Source organism: Denticeps clupeoides, chromosome 10 (genome assembly GCF_900700375.1).
Source record: "Denticeps clupeoides chromosome 10, fDenClu1.1, whole genome shotgun sequence".
Classification (NCBI taxonomy): Eukaryota; Metazoa; Chordata; class Actinopteri; order Clupeiformes; family Denticipitidae; genus Denticeps; species Denticeps clupeoides.
Window position 1 is genome coordinate 15,396,238 of NC_041716.1, and position 19,076 is coordinate 15,415,313.

General features: G+C 41.3%; 2 protein-coding genes and 1 pseudogene across 2 annotated transcripts; 2 read left to right on the forward strand and 1 right to left on the reverse strand.

Annotated features, from left to right (window-relative positions):
- Positions 1-6,039, forward strand: LOC114798501 (V-type proton ATPase subunit S1-like protein; annotated as a pseudogene).
- A 2,555-nt stretch (positions 6,040-8,594) lies between these two features.
- On the forward strand, positions 8,595-11,340 carry LOC114798396 (monoacylglycerol lipase ABHD6-like). Its single transcript, XM_028994073.1, has 8 exons — positions 8,595-8,886; positions 8,972-9,128; positions 9,212-9,325; positions 9,406-9,538; positions 10,364-10,521; positions 10,638-10,692; positions 10,834-10,934; positions 11,022-11,340. The coding sequence occupies exons 1-8, from the start codon at positions 8,642-8,644 to the stop codon at positions 11,202-11,204; spliced, it is 1,146 nt and encodes a 381-aa protein (XP_028849906.1). The 5' UTR covers positions 8,595-8,641; the 3' UTR covers positions 11,205-11,340.
- On the reverse strand, positions 10,766-16,312 carry LOC114798397 (mimecan-like). Its single transcript, XM_028994074.1, has 6 exons — positions 15,954-16,312; positions 15,596-15,677; positions 15,359-15,523; positions 14,948-15,150; positions 14,773-14,865; positions 10,766-12,326 (listed from the first exon to the last, which is right to left on the reverse strand). Exons 1-6 carry the CDS (start codon positions 16,095-16,097, stop codon positions 12,156-12,158), a joined length of 858 nt encoding a protein of 285 aa, XP_028849907.1. The 5' UTR covers positions 16,098-16,312; the 3' UTR covers positions 10,766-12,155.
- Positions 16,313-19,076: the final 2,764 nt, after the last annotated feature.

Sequence of the window (19,076 nt, forward strand, 5' to 3'; positions counted from 1 at the left end):
ATGGCTAAACACAAGGTTTTCCTCGCTTTTTGCACAACTGACCTTCGCTTTGGTGCAGCTGTGCTCGTCCTTTGACCAAGTGCTGACGGTCCTGGACCAGAGGTAAGAGCCACGGTCGCATGAGTCACTGCGTGGGGATGAGCTGGACAATGCTGCTGTGCAGTTTATGGACTCTCTGGCTGGAGGCACAATAGACCAGCCCTGTACGGGAATTTTTTTTTTTTCTTTTTCAAAAACCGCATGGCTACGGGGGGCTTCCAGGCGTGTATGTGCCTGGGGTGTCAGGAATGCAACGTCTGCGCCGATAACACTGGCACAATGAAACATGGCCATGACAATGGGACATGTGTTACGTCTGCCGGATCAGTTTACAGATGACGATGCTGTGTTGTGCTGCAGTTCGTAGGTGAGGTCCTGGTATGAATTGGTGTTTTCTGTGTTAACCGTCAGAACCAAGAAGACAATCGATGATTCCTATGATTTGAAATGGTTGTCACTGTAATTTAAACAATTATAGTAGCTGCCATATTACTTGCAGTTACAATTTTTGACACTTTATATCAGTAATTTCTAGAATGAGGTTGCATTGGACTAGGAAGTTCTGAAATTCGAATTATGCTCAACGTGGCAATAAACTGCGGGGACGAAAAGAACTTAATGAGTCTAGAACAGGGCAGACTGTGTGCATGCAGGGTTATGGGGTAACCTGTGGGTCAGCCACTGTTCAGATCAGGGCGTTAGGATAGTTAAGATAATTAGGGTTGGAGCTGACCCTTTTTAGCCATGCACAGTGTGGCTGCACATATTTACAAGTGAGTGTTTTGTGATACACAGCACACAGTGCGCATGAAATGGTCCTTTGCATTTAACCCATCACCATGGGCCGTTTTGGGATTCGAACCCGCAACCTTGTGACTAATATGTTGTTTACATATTAGATGATACAACTTCATAAACTGATCTAATGATTTTCTTGAACTTAAATTACATAAATAGTAACATTATTCACATTTTAGCATGATATACTCTGAGATACATGTACGTTGTGTGTGTGTGTGTGTATAGTTATATATAAACAGATGGGCTCGAATGACAGCAACGGCCAGAGCAGCGACGGGTTTAATCTTAATCCCATTTAATTGTCAGATCTATTATTAGATATCATGAGATCATTGTGGGCTTGTGGTGCTGTTTGAATCATTGGGTGGGGGGGTTGAGCCACAGAACTTTTGTTGTTGTTGTTGCTTTGCGATTGCTGTTGAGGGGAAGATTCAGAGGGAGTGCCGTGTTTCGCCACGTAAATGCAAACTTCAGCACTTACCTCACTGTGCCCAGGTCTAACCAATGACAGCAGCAGAGTCCCAAGCTGCTGACCTCAGTAAACTGGCTTAAGAACAAAGGAGAGAGTTATTTTACACTGGGCTTCACAATAAGACCACTCCTGAAGGCCAGGCGTGCTGCTGTGGATCAACCCTGTTGTCTTCAGTGTGAAGATTTGAAAGAGATCTGCCGGGGTCAGGAATCAGAAATGTACCTAGACAGTTACGCTGAATTAATTAACAGTGACAAATTCCTGTAATGGAGAGTTTGCTGTGCCACAGTTGCCGGTGTGTTTCTGGTGGAAAATGCAGACAGGGTCACCCACTGCTCTGCTTTTGTCCCCGCTACGGCTGACCTTGGCCCAGTGTGGTGTCAGGGTGGAGCCAGTCGGTTCTGAGGCACAGCAAGGCCCCTTTCCATCCAAGTCAGACTGTTAATCAAGGTTTCCTCCGCCAAGCTCATTATGTCAGCGATTAGACGTGGTTACATGGTTCAACCCAGGATAATCTTTAAAGCAACGAGCAATGGGTGCAGTCAGCAGGGACAAGCTGAAAAAACCAACACCAATCGACACCAACACACGCCGAGGTCAAGATAAGCTGATCGTGTTATGCCACAGCTCTGTTTGTGCAAAATATACATGCTGAGGCATGGTAGTAGCCTAGTGGGTAACACACTTGCCTATGAACCAGAAGACAGAGTCACAGGTTCAAATCCCACTTACTACCATTGTGACACTTAACCCTAAGTCGCTACCCTAAGGGGGACTGTCCCTGTAACTACTGATTGTAAGTCGCTCTGGATAAGGGCGTCTGATAAATGCCGTAAATGTTACTGTGTAAATGTTCCAATGAAACATATTTTTTTGCTAATCAAGCTAGCATATACCCATTGTTAAACAATGTAATGATCAGGTTAGGATGGTTAAACCTACAGCAGTGTTTCCTGGACCTTTCCTTGTTTGGTGAGATTCGGCTCAGCTAGAACAGTAGATCATCGGATCATCGGAATCACGGCGCTAGAAATGTGTTGGTGTTGGAATTCAGCAAGTTATGGCCATATAATGGCTGCCTCAGAAACTAAAATGCACATTTGATCTTTCTCAGAGGCGTATGCTGACATTAAAGTCTCTTTTTTTTTTTTTTTTTTAATACAGTTCAGAAGCCCCCCAGTATCGAGCCATCAGAATCAGAACCGGTCAGTAGCGTCAATTAAAACAAATAACTAAATGCGCTCTTATTTTTCTGATTTGACTCTGAAGAAATGTCCTGTGTTTTGTGATGCAGATGGAGTAGATGTTGAGAGTCCAAGTGCCTCGCATGAGGGCAGCGATCTGCCTGCTTCTGAAAACCCCCTCAGAAGAATACTGCGGGTAAAGCATTTTCCCAGACAGAGTATGTGACCTTGGCCGAGAGTAGTTCCCCAAATAATAAAGTGCTTATTATTTATCCACTCAGCAGCGTAACACACGTCAAGTATGAGTAATGTGTGCGCCCATGAGCCGTATCCCTATGTAGACGGAGTGACTGTTCCGAGCCCTGACGGTGTGTGTTTTTGCTTTTCACCCTCGTGTTAGCAGCCCCACGGGTGGCATCTGCATGTGCAGCCCAGAACCAAGCGGAAGCTGCTGCAGTCCTCCAGCTCCGGGCCCTACTCTCCACTCGCCGTGGCGTACAATGGGAAAATATGCATCCTGTTCAAAGCCAAGAGGTTGGCCATTCGCTACAGAAACGAAACATTTCTGGACCTCACCGAAAGGGTGTTCGGGCCCAACGCCCCAGTGGACACAAAAGGCTCTGTTTGCACCAAGGAGAAAGCTACGTAAGTGCCATTCATTCGGTCTAAATTCACATTTAGCGTATAGATTATTCGCAAAATGCGGTGACTCCTCGGTCTGTTCCATTTGTATCTAGTTGCTTTAGCTCTAGCTTGGTGTTATTGTCTTCACTTGTTTCCCTTGATTCCTTGTTTCTATATATAGATCCTAGCTGATGTGAAGTCTAGCCATTGTGTGCCATCGTATGCTCAGTCATTTATTTTACTGTAGAAGTAATTCATGCTTAAGTGCTTTGCTCAGAAAATTTTAACAATTGCAGACATACATATGAATTTATGCGTTTATTTGTTTACATGCAAACAGGCTCTCCTTACGCATTGGAGACATGGAGGACATAAAAGCTCTTGTCATAAAGTAATTTGTTTTTCTCCCTCTTACTAAATTTGAAAGAAAAAAGGATATGAATCAACAAGGTCACACGGTTGTATGTGTTATAACAGACTCCAGATGTCCAACACGTTCTATGAGTCAGTGGGTCAGAACTGGTTTACCCTGGACAGCGTTCACATCCACTATAACTGGACGCATGAAGCCGCTTTTAACGCCACGGCTGTGTACGCCCCGGCTACTTCCTCCTACCACTGCCAGCACGTCAGCAGCCTACAGAAATATGACACGCTACTGGTGCCCAGTTCCCTGACTGACAGCTCTGCAGACTGGCACATCACTTTCACAGACTTCCAGGTAAGAGCACAGGGAGCAGCGGCATGCAGATGGGAACGCAGATCGGGGTTTTGAACTTGAAACGCCCTGTTGTTTAATATGCATACATGGAAAAATGACTTGATTGCATTATATTTCTCTATATGTACTGCTCTAATGTTGCTCTTTTATTGTGTTCTTTTATTATTGAATGAACATTTGAATCAAACTGCCAATTTCTATCAAAAACCTAAAGTAAAATTGCTATTGAAAACAAAGTAAAATTATTGAAATTACTAAAAATTGCTATCGAAAAAAAGTAAAATTCAATACACCTACAATAAATCTTAATGTTAAACTCAACATGTTTTTTGCCAATATTAAATAATTCATCAAATTAAATAATAGGTTAATCGCAGTGATTCGAGACCACAATTTTCTATAGCTGTGTATGTGTTTTGATCTAATTTTCACACTCACGACCAATGATATTTCATGTTTAATTTAACATGTTTCTCCTGTGTACACGATAGTACCAGAAGCATTCTTTTCATCATTACTTTGTTATTTATGATTTTGTGACCTTTTGAAGTCAGGTTGTCCCTATATATTTTTATGGATGAACCTAGTGGGTTAGACACTTGCCAATGAACCAGTAGACCACAAAGTCTCAGGTTCAAACTCCAATTACTACCATTGTGTCCCTGAGCAAGACTCTGAACCTGCTGAGTGTCACCTGGGGGACTGTCCCTTTAACTACTGGTTGTAAGTCTCTCTGGAAAAGGTTGTCTGATAAATGGCATGATTATAATTATAATATCTCATACTGAGGAAGAGTTTTACAATGTATTGTCATATTTACTTTTATTATATATCATATATGCTGCTGGAATTGCTTTTGTAAGCAAGGTTTTAAAGAGTTTGTTTCCCCTCTGTTTTCTTCTTGTTAAGATCCAGGCCTTCAATGTTCAGTCCACCAAATTTGCCTCTGCAAGTGACTGTGCCACCTTCTTCACCCCTGCTATTCTTATGGGCCTCATCACCTCTCTAATCCTGTTGCTGGTCCTGGCCTACGCCCTTCACATGGTGGTGCACCTGAAGCGCATTGACCGCTATGAGGAGCACAAAACCACCGTCTACTTCCCCCGGAGCCCCGAGGCTGAAAATCCTGACAAGAACAGCCTGTGAAGGACCGCAGAATCAAAGACTTAGCCTTTTACTACCGTAGTGCAGAAGATGTGTAGACCACTGGGCATGCGTTACCAAGGTGGTCACTGAGGACTATAGAGTCTTTACATTTCAGCTACTGCATCAGACACAGCCCTTGCTGAGTTCACAAAATCGCGCGTCCTTCTGTAGCTCAGGAGCAGATGAGCGACCGAAGAAGGTGTTAAATCTCAGGCTGATCCTGAACACACTGCTGGCTTTCTGGACAAGGGCAAAGAAGTGGGCAGCAAGGAGCATCCCACGTCTGAAATGGCCTTGTGTTGGACCTGTACCTGGAATCAGCACTACCATCACTGAGAGTTTTGTTTTAAAAAAATTCATGATGAAAAAAATGGAACAACTGATACTGTGAAAGTTAGCGGCTGTGCGGTCGGTGGATGTAAACGCGATGTTAGCTTGAGCTAAACTAGAAAGCAACCAAATTGTGTTTTGACTGCCAAAGTGGAATTTGTCAGGGGTGGCAAAATTCTGAAAGTACAAGGACGAGCAACACTGTAAAAACATGTATGTATTTGCTTAGTCTGCTAAGGTTGTTTTTTTTTTTTTTTTATGTCCCCCCCCCCCAAAAAAACATGCATAATTTAACTTAAGAATGCATACCGACAACAAATATAACTCAAAGTACAAACTCAATGCATACTCAGTACATATTACAATTTTTTGTACTAGCTGTACTATGATACTAAGTAGGATTTTTTTTTAAGATCAAAAGGAAAATGTTGATTTTCTTACAACACAACAACACATTGTGTAGTTCAGTCGACTGTTATTGGATCATTTATACTGAAATCAAGGCTACACAGTAACATAAAGAATGTTGCTGAGGTCCATCATGTTCAAGAAACCATCTGCAATGACAACACGACTTCCGATTACCCTGTTAAACACAGCATGGCAATAACTAGACATAATACATGTATTTACTATGATGGAATCACAAAGCCTTCAGCACTTATGAACGTTTCTTGAGGACCAACTGCTGTAATTTGAACAATAAATGATGAGCACATTCATTTTCTATGGTGAATTTGTAAGGTTACAAATCTGAATGAAGTTGACGTGGTTAGACATTTGTCGATCATGGGGCATGTGGTGGTTTTGTGTGTGTGGAGTTTGCACAACTTTATTTAGTTGTCACGGGATGTCGCGGCCCAGCCCTGGATGAAGCAGTTAGTTCTGGGAAAAGCTCGATTTCACATCATCATATTCCCTTCACCAACAGCAGTTGTTAGCTCAGCGACCTTACGTCAGTTCCCAAAGCCTTGATTCTCAAACCATTCTAACAAGTACTTCTCTAATCGCACCACTTGGCACTGTTCTTCATGTACCTTCTCTGCCATCTGTCTTATCCTCTCACCTGCCAGCAGGAAACTACTTACCTTCCCCTTGCTGAGGCGGTTTGTTTATCGGGCCTCTACCAAAATCTTCCAAGAACCTTTCATTGGGTAGCTTGCTGTTAGAAAATCCAAGTTCTAGTACGTATAACCTGGGTGCATGGCTGAATACCCAGTTAATGATGATGGGTTTCTTAGAGCGAAATTTGGCCAATGACACTGTATGAGTTCAATCGAAACATGGTGCAAGCAGCAGTTGCTTCCTTGATCAGGAATAAGGCTCAAGAACTGTATTTTTTTGTGACTTATCTTAAAAAATTTGTATGTGTTTCTGTGTGTGATTGATATTTTACTCAATCTGAAATCATTAATGCCACCTTTCAGAATCTGCATATACACACAATGTCATTCTCCTCCTGGTCAAGGAGCCTGAGGGAGGCCGGGCCCACACCACAGCCTTTGGTACATGCAGTGTAGCCTTGAGTGACTAAATCAATGCGGAGAGTGTAGGGCACTGGCAGGAGAGGGATTTGAAGCAGTGGCTCACTCGCCCAGACAATCCAAGCCCTATTTGTCTCTTATAGGTGGCAGAGTAAACAGTTGGCCAGACAGAATGAGGTTCTGCAAGAGACCTTATGTGTGTGTGTTTCAGTTACAGTTACATTCGTGTCACTGCTATGCCATTAAACTGAAAAATTTTCGTATACGTGAATATTTGTTTTTTGCCGGCCTGTTTTAATTTTAGTTTTAGTCTAGTCTTTGCATCAAGTGGTCTTTTTAGTTTTTATTAGTCTTAGTCACATCCATACTCATTTTAGTCCAGTTTCAGCTGAATTAAAGTCTGAGCTTTTTTGTTCTATTTATGTCAGAATAATCCATATCAATTTAGTCAATGAATATGGCATTTTTAATTAATCTCTTTTTTTTTTTTGTAATGCAATTCTATTTAACCCAGTCAAAATAGTATAAGTTCCTAGTACAATAGACAAAAGTTACATTTTCTTATAGTCAAACCCCCTTTATAATTTAAACAAGCGTTGTGGAGATACCCTCCCTTCACTACGCTGTGGAGCCACAACTGCAGGATGAGAGAATGATTTCACTGCCCCAAGGACGACCCGGTGACTGTCTTTAGGAAACTTGACGGAAAACCAGAGGCAGTTTGTGGCCAAGTATTAGATCAGGGTCCTGCAGTCAGGGAGTAAACGGCCAAAGTGCAAAGCCAGCCCCATTTACTTTCTATAAGGCTGCCTACGAGTGCCTGTTCAAAAATAGGCTAAATGCGGGCCTAATTTGCACTCCTGTTCACCAGAGCGATAAACAACATCCGATTTTCACCCTACCTACCAAGTGGAACATGAAATTGGAATGACTAATAAGGGACATCACTGTCATATCTAAACTGGTATGGTGGTGAGAGAGTCAGTGGTCATCTAATTCTTACTTTAACAAAGAGGAACACGGGGAAATGAAAGCTACAAAATATTTTTCCATGTAAAGGTATTGATTGGGGGATATTCCAGTGTGTGCGTATGTGTCTGTGTGTGGATACTGTCTGCATGTACAAATGCTGAATAACAAAGAGAGATGAGGGGTTTGGAGAAGGTGTGGAGGAGTAAAATCAAACATGAAGACACACACACATACACATCTACACAAGGATAGTCATTTTAGTTATTTTGGCTTCATTGCTAATATGTGAAGTTGAGTCTGTCTAAGAATTTCTTCACACATAATAATGTTGCATTGTTATCTGTATGCGACAACACTATTTGAAACATTTGGGCCACTTGCTGTTGGCTAGAGTACCATGAGTACCATGGTGTGTAAAATAATGAGTCCATACTGTTCATCTTTTCCATGTTAATAATTTAACATTAAAAACATGTATTACACATGATTTTGGTGTTATAGGTAAGTGAAATTGTAATTTTTACTTCATGCATTTCATTGCATCTATTAATTGCTAAAAGAGCTGGAAAGACAATCGAGGTCATTCTGCTCCATAACCCACCATTTTGCAATTGCATTGACATTTCAATTGATGAGAGCGCACAGGGTGGGACAGCAGAGCTACAATTTCACCCAGATCATTTGAATGGCTTTCATCCCTAGACAGAAAAAAAATGCTGCTTCTTTCAATAAAAAATTGATGCATATATCAAAAAAAGTTTAATAGACTTCAGAACGTTCAATGAAGCCTGGAAATACGTCACTGCATGGTAAGTTTCTCTGTTTACTATGGTGTAAAATTAATTTTGGTCACCGCGATGAACATGACATGCTACGTTGTGGCTATTGCATTATTTACAAAAATAGAATTGGTAATGGACAAGTTGCTACGTGGCAACTAGCAAATAGATTTATTTCTGTCTCTAGGCTCTCCTTTAGTACCACTCAGCTGTTCATGACTATGGATATGGTGAATTTGTTTGCCATATCTGTCGGTACCCTGGCGATACCTCTCCTAGCTTTTATGGTCTCATTTCTTCTCTGGCCTTCGACCCTCATCAAAGTCTACTACTGGTAAGGTAGCTTTTGGCGTTATGTAGCTCATATACACCTTAGTCAAATTGTCTTGTCTTTAGAGTCTTTCATTTGTCTCATCGAGGTACTGGAGACGCACCCTTGGCATGCAGGTGCGTCATGCAGACTGTGGTGCGTACCGCTTTTGCTATTCCTACAGAGGGAAACCAGGACTCAGACCTTCTATCCTCATGCTGCATGGCTTTTCTGGCCACAAAGATGCTTGGCTGTCTGTGGTTAAGGTAGCACAGGTCATCAGGCATTTAGACGTTTGATTAAAGTGAGAGCATGATATAAACCAGGCGGCACATTTTGCACTCTGCAGTTTTTACCAAAACACCTACATATACTCTGTGTGGACATGCCAGGACATGAGGGCACAACACGTTCAAGTGCAGATGACTACTCTATCCAAGGACAAGTTCAGAGAGTGCATCAAGTAAAAAAAAATTCAAATAAAATAAAAAAAAAATTTATGCAAGTTTTTCATGTTTAACGTTCTTTTTTTACATTTTGCAGTTTGTGGAATGCATCAAACTGAACAAGAAGCCATTCCATATAGTGGGAACTTCGATGGGTGGAAATGTTGCTGGGGTGTATGCAGCCACTTATCCATCAGACATTTTTGGTGTCACTCTGATCTGTCCATCTGGTCAGTTCATCTGTCCATCCGTGACATAACATTTGACAGAACAAGGACCCTGAACAGTATATATTACAGCATTCAAGTTTAGGATAATTTGTAATGCCCTTTCATTGTTTACATTGAAAATATGAAAAAATTAATAAGAAATCATCATTGACACAGTTGATACAGTCTAAACCTGCCAGAAACTCAGCTGAATTTGACAAGTTTTTTTTTATTTCTTAAATCAGCGCATCAAAGATCCTTTTAAAATGTTTTTCTAATAATCAATGATTAGACTTGCATTAATAAACATAGCGTTTCACTGGAACCCAAGACTAATTGTTACTGATAAAAAATGTTTACATTTCTGTAGATATTTCATTCATTTCCATTTCCAGCTCCCACCGTTGTTTACAGCGAACAACGTTCAATGGTAGTGCTGGTAGGTAGGTATTAGGTAGCTAGGTAGGGTGGTTGTAGCCTAGTGGGTAACACACTCGCCTATGAACCAGAAGACCCAGGTTCAAATACCACTTACTACCATTGTGTCCCTGAGCAAGACACTTAACCCCAACTTGCTCCAGGGGGGACTGTCCCTGCAACTAATAGTTGTAAGTCGCTCTGGTTAGGGCCGTTTGAAAAATGGTGTAACTGTAAACCTAACAATGTCTGGAGTCAATTTCATGTTGTTAGATTCTCCAGGTGAAGAGAGTCAAAGATGAGGCTGGGTGTTCTTGTCTTTGTAGATTTGTAAAACTATATTAAATGCATGACTGTCAATGTAATGAAAAACAAGGAAGTTTCAAAATTTGCCTAAGAAGTTTTGCTTGGTTTGAATTCTTCCTTTAGGTATAAAACATACGTCTGAAACAAAATTTGACAACCAACTGCAGGACCTGCTGAATAGTCAGCACACCCTGAGTATCCCACTCATCCCAAACACAGCAGAGGAGATGGAGGAAATGCTCAGGCTATGTTCTCATGTTCGCTTTAAGGTGCCACAGCAGGTACTATCTTTCGAAAAATGAAAAACCACAAACCAGTAGTCCATCTCTCAGATAATAAAATGTGTCTGCCGACTTGGTGGTGATTTCACAGTGTTCACACTTTCTTTTGTTGCCAGGTGCTTCAAGGACTGGTGGATGTACGGATTCCTCATAATGATTTTTATCAAGAAGGTTAGCACATTACCCAATGTGACTTAAATATTACCATTATTTATTAGCATATATTTAGCTGCAAATGACACAATTTACAAGAACAACAACTGTTTAATGTAACATGATTAATGTGGAATTTATTTACTTTTCATCTTTCAGTATTCATGAAGATTTGGGGGGAAAGCTCAAGATTTGCCTTACATGAACATATGCATCAAATCACATCTCCTTTGCAAGTAATCTGGGGTAAACAGGATCAGGTACAGAAATAAAGCAATAACATATTCAACCACGGTGAATGTTTAACAGTCATTAATAAATGTTCATTAAATGAAACAAATCAATAGGTGGTGGATGTCTCTGGGGCCAGGGTCATTGCTGAAGTGCTTTCAGGATGTCGCTTGGACCTGCTGGACCACTGTGGTCACTCTGTTGTGATGGAGCGCCCACGCAAGACAGCAAAACTCATCCTGGACTTCATAATCTCCCAGCAATCCACACAGAATGCCAGCAACAAAAAGCAATGCTGAGCTTCTACTTCTTCATAATGTTCATAAGGGTTCAAGGTCGTGAAATTGAATCTGGGCTCCAGCTTTGTGAGTGGAGGGTTTGCATGTTCTCCCAGCGACGCTGTGGCTTCCCTTCAGTCTCTACAGTTTCCTCATGCTGACCAAAGGCATGCACACTAGGTGGATTGGTGACTGAGTGTGTTATTGAATGATGTTGCCCTGGATGAGTCTCGGGGATGGAATCCCTGCTTAGGATTCAGCAATTATGGAAAAGGTGTGATTGAATAGAGAGTGAGTGACTAATTAAACAAAGCATTGTTGTAAATGTAAAAAAAAAACATTAGGACTGAATATAAATACTAGTATTGGCATGAATAAGTATGAACATTTCCAGAAACAGTTTCTTGTCATTATAGGTTAGTAGTTTTAGTGAAAGGCTTTGAAAAGAAATGTAACTGTTTAATTAAACTTTTTTAAATGCAATATTTGCTCATAATATAGCGATAATACGATACATTCCCATTAGAAAAAAATTCTGGTTGGCCTATTCTCCTGCAGTACATTGAACCCGTTGCATAGAAGAAGACTACAAACTAGATATGGATGACTTTTTAGTATATAGTGCTCAGTCCAAAATACACTATATGCATACATAAAACATACATTAAAATGACACAAAAAATGTCTAAATGTCCAAGAAATTTACCCATTTTTACCAGCATATGCACTGAATTTTTTAAAATCTATTTTTATTTATAGTGTTTATTTAAATGTGTAAAAGGTATGCTGAATAAAAATCTAGGTAACATTACCAGTATTCTGTCTCAAGTTATGCTAACAATGTAACTTGTACTCAATATAAAAAATAGTACGGAGACAAACATGCTTTATGTAAAAAAAAATGTCATTTTGTTAGAAGGTTTGTTATCATATTCATACTTTTCCTGTGCACATATCACACCCTTTGTTGGGTCATTTGTAAAGTCCCACAGGTAGGACCCTCAGACACATGTAGCTTGTCGGGTGCTGGGCCAACATAACTGGATTCCCATCCATCCGAATTTCCTCCATGTTGTACCTGATGTAGTGGGTGTTGTTTCCCTTGCAGAATGTCTCGTCATTTATGGACAAGATCTTGTTGTTCTGCAGCAGAGGAGACAAGGTCATAATCAGGGGTGCACATAACTGGTACGCAGTTACGCATGCGCGACAAAAATTAGGAATGCGTAGTGACAATTGTGTCACCACGCGCCTTTGCGTACTTGACCATCACGTTTTCAACACCACTATCTCATTTAATCTTACACGTTGCTTGTCACCAACTAAATGTCCAAAAAACAACAGACATTAAGCAGCTTCTTTGGCGTTTCGCCACCAGCTAAGAAACGCCAACCGGAGCCAGAGCCGAAGAAAAGATTTTTTTCGGAAAAGTGGCTCCAAGATGTGCAGTGGCTGGAAGCTAACAGTGAGCGCACTGAAATGTGGTGCAAGATTTGCCGCTCGCATCCACATATAGCAGACAAATCAGGTGCGTTTTACAGGGGCTCAAAGAATTTTAACCATCCTTTATTTGAGAAACATGAAAAGAGCAAGGAGCATGTGAATGTGGCGCAAGTCATTGCTAATAAACAAGCTAGCCGAGAAGAAATGTCCAGTCGCCCGCTTAATAGATGGCGAGACAAGCTAAATGAAGAACAGCAGCAAGCTCTGTCTAATATTTTTCTCCTCGCTTTCCATAAAGCTAAACACGCACGTCCCATGTCTTCATATTCTGAGGATATTCCTTTACTGAAGCGGCTAGGAGTAAATGTCGGAGTTGCATATCATTCACGTGAAGGGGGCACACGAATCGTGCAGAGCATCGCTCACACCATCAGCGGGGAGTTACGAGCCAAATTGCAGTCTGCCGAATTTTGGGGGCTGCTTTTTGATGGATCTGAGGACATCACAAAAACTGAGCAGGAAATCGTTTACATTGTGTCTGTGTCCAGCAACGGAGAATTTACGTCGGACTTTCTTGGACTGATTGAACTGGGTACTGATCGAACCGCGCAGGCCATAACAGACGGACTTGTGAGACTTTTCCAGAACGCAGGCTTGAATGACTGGGCAACAAAGTTGGTCGCTGTGTGCACAGACGGGGCTGCTGTCAACGTCGGTATGTACAACGGCGTTGTGCCAAAACTCCGGCAACTTGCTGCAGTTAGAGAATCCCTTGTGCACATTCTGTGCACGGCACACACACTGGAGAATTGCTTAAAATCAGCTGATCGCAACGTTCCTTACTGTGAGACATTTAATTGCTCCGTGGTCAAGCTGCTGCAGTTTTATTTGCAAAAAGGTGGAGCAAAAAAAATAGCTGCCCTGAAGAAGCTGTGTGAAGAAAATGGGATCCCCTTTGTGAAGCTGGGTAAGTTTCATAATATCAGGTGGTCTGCATGGAGGCATGAAACACTGTTAAAAATATCAAGACTATTGCCAGCCATTAAAATGCAACTGGCTACGAGTGATAACAGTGACTTGCAGCATATCTGTACAGAGCGTTTTCAATGCTTTCTGTCAAACATGCTTGACATTGGCAACATTTTAAAGACCACATCCATTAGGTTTCAGAAGGAAAAGCTGATTATTGGAGAATGTAAGGATGAACTCATGGTGGCCATTGGACAGTTCACCCTTCTGCTTGATAGTGAGGGCCACTACAGAGCACACACTGTTTCTAATGCTGATGCTGACAGAGACAAGACAAACTTACTCAGGGGGTTAATTGAAGAGTTTGAAATCAGATATGACTCCCTCAAGTCATGTGATCATTTCTTAGTATTTGATCCTTCAACATGGCCTCAGGAAAAGCAAGACCTCCACATTTTTGGAAACATAACTGTTTGCAGCATTCTCAAGAAATATGAGGCCATCTTGCATCTTGACAAAGACACCACTGTGACAGAATGGATGCGCTTAAAGCAGGCAGGAAAACGCCTGGGAGCCTCTTCTGTGTATGACTTGGTCCAAATAGTGAATACAAGTAACCCAGATGCTTACTCCAACATCAACAAGGTGGTTAAGCTGTCTCTTACACTGCCTTTAAGCAGTGCAGCTTGTGAGAGGGGATTCTCACATCTCAACTTGATAAAAACCAAGTACAGATCTCGTCTGTCACACGCTCATCTCTCAGCCCTGTTGCACATTCACCTGTCAAAGCAGACCACAGAGACATTTGACCCAAAGCCAGCTGTTGACCTGTGGATGGAGACCGTTAATCGGAGGCTCAACCAAGGACAGGCAGGTGCATCTGCAGCATGTTCATCATCTACCATGCAGGAAGCTGAAGCAGAGGTCAGTGGGAGCAATACTGAGGAGGACAGTGAGGAAGACTGCACTTATTAAGACCACGCTATGTATGGGGTGAGTACCAAACACCATTTCCTGGTACTCACCTGAGTAGCTCACTAAAAATATTATGTGCACCCCTGGTCATAATACTGATATAATGTCGGTGTGCAGATGAGTAATTCCACGCTGTGTTGTAATGGTGATCAAACACCACTATATTCCGAATGTGTGCAAGCAAACGTTAACTCGCAGACACCTGTAGATGTACAATTCGAAGGCTCTCTGGGAGCTGCGGGACGGCCTCAAGATCGTTATTTGCCAGGTAGATGTATTCCACTTTGGTGAGCTTCTAGATTGCAGAAAAAAGAACAATTAGGAAGTTTTTGTTTAATCTTTTGCAGACTTTGTCCAGTGTTTGTATGTTTCCTTACTTTGAAAGCAGTCGACTTCACCCCCTTGGTTTTCAGCTGATTTCCATTAGCATTGAATGATACAAGGCTGGCTGGCAACACTGGCAACTTCGTCAGTTTATTGTCAGCCAGTGTGAGTTCTTCCAACTGGTGGAGTTTGGAAAAAGCTCCTTCTTCTATTTCAGATATGAGATTTCCGGTCAGGTCAATTGTTCTCAACGTGGCTGTAATAAAACAGGATGAAAAAGAGTAAACTTTAAGGTGTAATACATTTATACCAGAGCCTTGGTTCTCAAAGCAGTGGTACCCCATGTCCGTTCAGTGATACGCTGGGAATCTCTGCAGTATGGTTGCTATTCTTACATTTAATATCCTCACTGTTCTAGCATATATAAGGCATAGATAACTGTATTAGAGGATACTGTCATTCACCAGTTTCTGCGAAGTCTTTACTGGTTATCTTGGTGATTTTGTTGTAGCGTGCATAGAGATAAGCGGTTTCCTTTGGCAGGGCAGGAACACTCGTCATCTCTGGACTGACATCTTCACAGTACACCGATCCAATCAGGCACACACACAGCAGGCATGTGGGTAGATCTGCAAGCATTTCACAAGAAAAATAAAAGTGTCTGTCCAGTAAGCAAGGGGTTCAAAAATAAATGTACAAACCCTCAGCCGCTCCTGCCTCCCGTCCTGTGTCTCGAGGCAAATCATCTGGGCCATCATAGTCAAACACAGTCACAGCCCTTTTCTGTTGAATCGTGTGCAAACAGGCTCAGTAAACCCGCTGTGCAGCAAACCTGCCTTTCACATCAATACGCTATCAGGCCGAGGCCTTTGTTATTCTCATTTCCATGTAGAAAACACATTCAGTCCGAGATGGTCAAGGCAGTAACATCAGACATAGACATGAATATAAAAATATGTTGTTATATTATATATAATTATACTTACACCAGATATATTTGTTAGGAATGTTAAATACTCTGATACAGAACTTTGATAAATTAACATCTGATGTCCTTACCTTTGGTTTTTGGACTTCCATAAACATCTGTGAAAGTTCTCTCTTGTCAGATATTAGTGACACCTCCTGTCCATGTGACACCCTGAAAGACATCACAGAAACATTCAAAAGTGCTACAGAGAAAACCAGAGTCTTCAGATCCATCGTAGGTGCATTCCGTGGTGCAGTGGCGACTGGAGCGGTCCTGAGCCACTGGGAGCTTCCCAGCCAGTCCTCGACTCAACCTTTAACCCCATGTGTGCTGCAACAAGACAACTTTAAAAGAGTTATTTTATAGTTATTTAATGTTCAACTTTCAGATTTTTATAGGTGCCTCACAAGACAATAAAACCAGATGTAGACTAATAAACTGATTCATTATTATCACAGCTTCAGTAGATTTCTGAGGGGGGAAAATAGGAAAAAAATTTTGGGTCAATGGAAAAATTTGGATCATTCCTACTTAAAGTTACACAGAGGGGAAATGCAGATGTGAAATAAAGAAAAGCAGAGGGGGAAATAATGGAAAACAGTGAAATGCCTATTTCTTCTCTTCTCTTCATTTCTTTCCTCCCGCTGCTAGGGAAATATGCTCGACTGTCGAGTTTAGTGTGTCCCATTTCAGTGCCTGTCCACATAACTGTAGTTGGGCCAAATTTAAGATCAACACATTCCTGCACATAGCTGATGGAAATTTCACATGCATGCCTTGTCCCAACCAATCAGTATAATGTGTTTCAGAAGGCAAATATAAAGAAAGAAAGAGAAATATTCGTAGCCTGATGAGATGCAGAGGAAAGTATTGCTTTGCGAGCAGCTGTATCGTGCATTCTGCCTCGGAGCGCAGAATTAATGCTTTTAGCAGATGTGTCTGTGTGCACAAAACAAGAGTCCAAGTTCAAAGGAGATCCATCAGGCAGCTAAAACGGAAATTAAGATGAAACTGCGCACAAGTGGAAAAAAGGACTCTGTCTCACTGTCATACGCGTGTCAAGACAAATTGATTTCACGTTATTATCCTATTCCATTAAACTCACCTTCTGTCTCTGTCTCCTGCACTGTGTAAAGACATGGTGTTACTGGGCCAGAAGGCGGCGCCATGTCCTTACCTTGTCTACATAATTATCCTTAATTTACTTTCCTCATTTAAGCTCCCATGTTTCCTCACTATCTCTGTTGTGGTTTGTCTGTGTAACCCATGTTGTCAGAGATCATTTCGTTTCAAAATCCACATATAAATGTAACAAGATATATTCTCAAATATATTTCATGACTTACAAATAAATGTAACACCATTCACAAACGCATTTTTTTGACTCAAATTTTTTTTTATGTGATTCACAAATGTCAGTGTGGTTACATTTATTCACAAACTCCTAAACCTGCATTTACAAATCACTGTATATATTTGTGAAGACACTTACATTTATTTGTGGATTGTGGTTCACAAATGGCAGGTAGCCAATCAAATGTCTCCAGCTTTTATAGCCAATCACATAAACTGATATTCGATTGATTTAATTGTGAGAACATTGCGCTACTTTCGCGCATTGTCGTGATCTCTTGGTAGGAACTGCAAAAGCACAACTTTCATAAAATGAATTGGGACAATAGTCATCACTATAACGCAAATCTTGCAGTGTTTTGTTGTGGTAGTTTCTGTGTTTCTGCTCAATTTAAACAAAAGTTTCCCTGCTTGCTCATGTCAAGTGTTGTCCATCGGTCATACGTCAACACAGACAGCCTGGTGCCTGGACAAACCCTGCATACAAGAACACGATCTGAAATTCTCTGAAGTTCAAGTGCAGCTGACCATCACCAGACTATTACTATGTGCAATTGGTTCCTTACTTAGGAAACATGGTATTTCACAATATTAGTATGCTGACTATTGCCTCTCAAAAAGACTATGTATTCTGCGACACCATTGTTCAAGTGTCTTGATGACCTATATAAAGGACTGGATGGCCTTCATCTTTTTAAAATTGAATGAAAATAAGACACAAGTGTACCACGAACGGTGAAAATGGACACTGATCTTCAACTCGACTGTTGGATCGGGGCAGTTTCCAACTGGACAAAAAGGCAGCTCTTTGAGACAGTAATTCATGCCTTTTTCACTACTCAGCTGGTCTACTGTAATGCAGTCAATGCAGCCATCCCTCATGCTGTAAAATGAACACATTTCCCATGTGGATCATTTTATACATGAAGAAGCACTTCATGAAGCACTGGACGGTGCTTTGCTCAGTGGCACCTTGGTGGATCGGGATTCGAACACTCAACCTTCTGATTACTCCCCCAAAACAAGGATGATCTCTCAGAAGTGGGATAGGATCCCAGAGTTCCATATTTTTTTGCATTCAGAAATCAGTACAGTACAGGCTGACATTTTCCTATGAACACATTATTATGCTTGAAAAAGTTATTTAAAAAAAAAAAAGCACTTCCTGTACACAGAGGTTGAAAATGTGAGGTCCATCCTGATGTTTACCTCTAGGGCAGAAGTAATAATGTTTTTCAGGTCAAACCTAATTAGCATTATGCAGTGTGCAGAATGTTTTACAGGAATAACATTACTGAACATTTTCAACATGTGTTCAATTAGAACTGTGCAATAAATGTAAATACATTTTAAATGGATTTATCACCATAACTCACCATAAGGTGAATCTGATGTATTAGTGAGCGGATGCTTGAAGAAAATTATTCGATAAACATATATATTTGAGAATCTGTCGGGTTCCTGGGCCTAACTTTGAGAACCACTGTATTAAGGTGAAAGTAAAAGTGAAGTTGTTTTCATTATGAAACACTGCAGCACAGCACACGGTGGCACAATGAAATGTGTCCTCTGCTTTTAACCATCACCCTTGGTGATCAGTGGGCAGCCAGGCGCCCAGGGAGCAGTGTGTGGGGACGGTGCTTTGCTCAGTGGAGCTTTGGCGGGTCGCTTCCTTAACTGCACCTCTGCCCCACAAAATTCCACCACCCTTCCCTGACCGGGAATCGAACTGGGGCTGTGGCGGTGAAAGCGGCAAATCCTAACCACTAGGCCACGAGTGATGTTTATATGTGCATGTATAAATACACAGATAAAGAAATGGATAACAACAACGTGAATTCAAAGTGCAAATCTGCAAA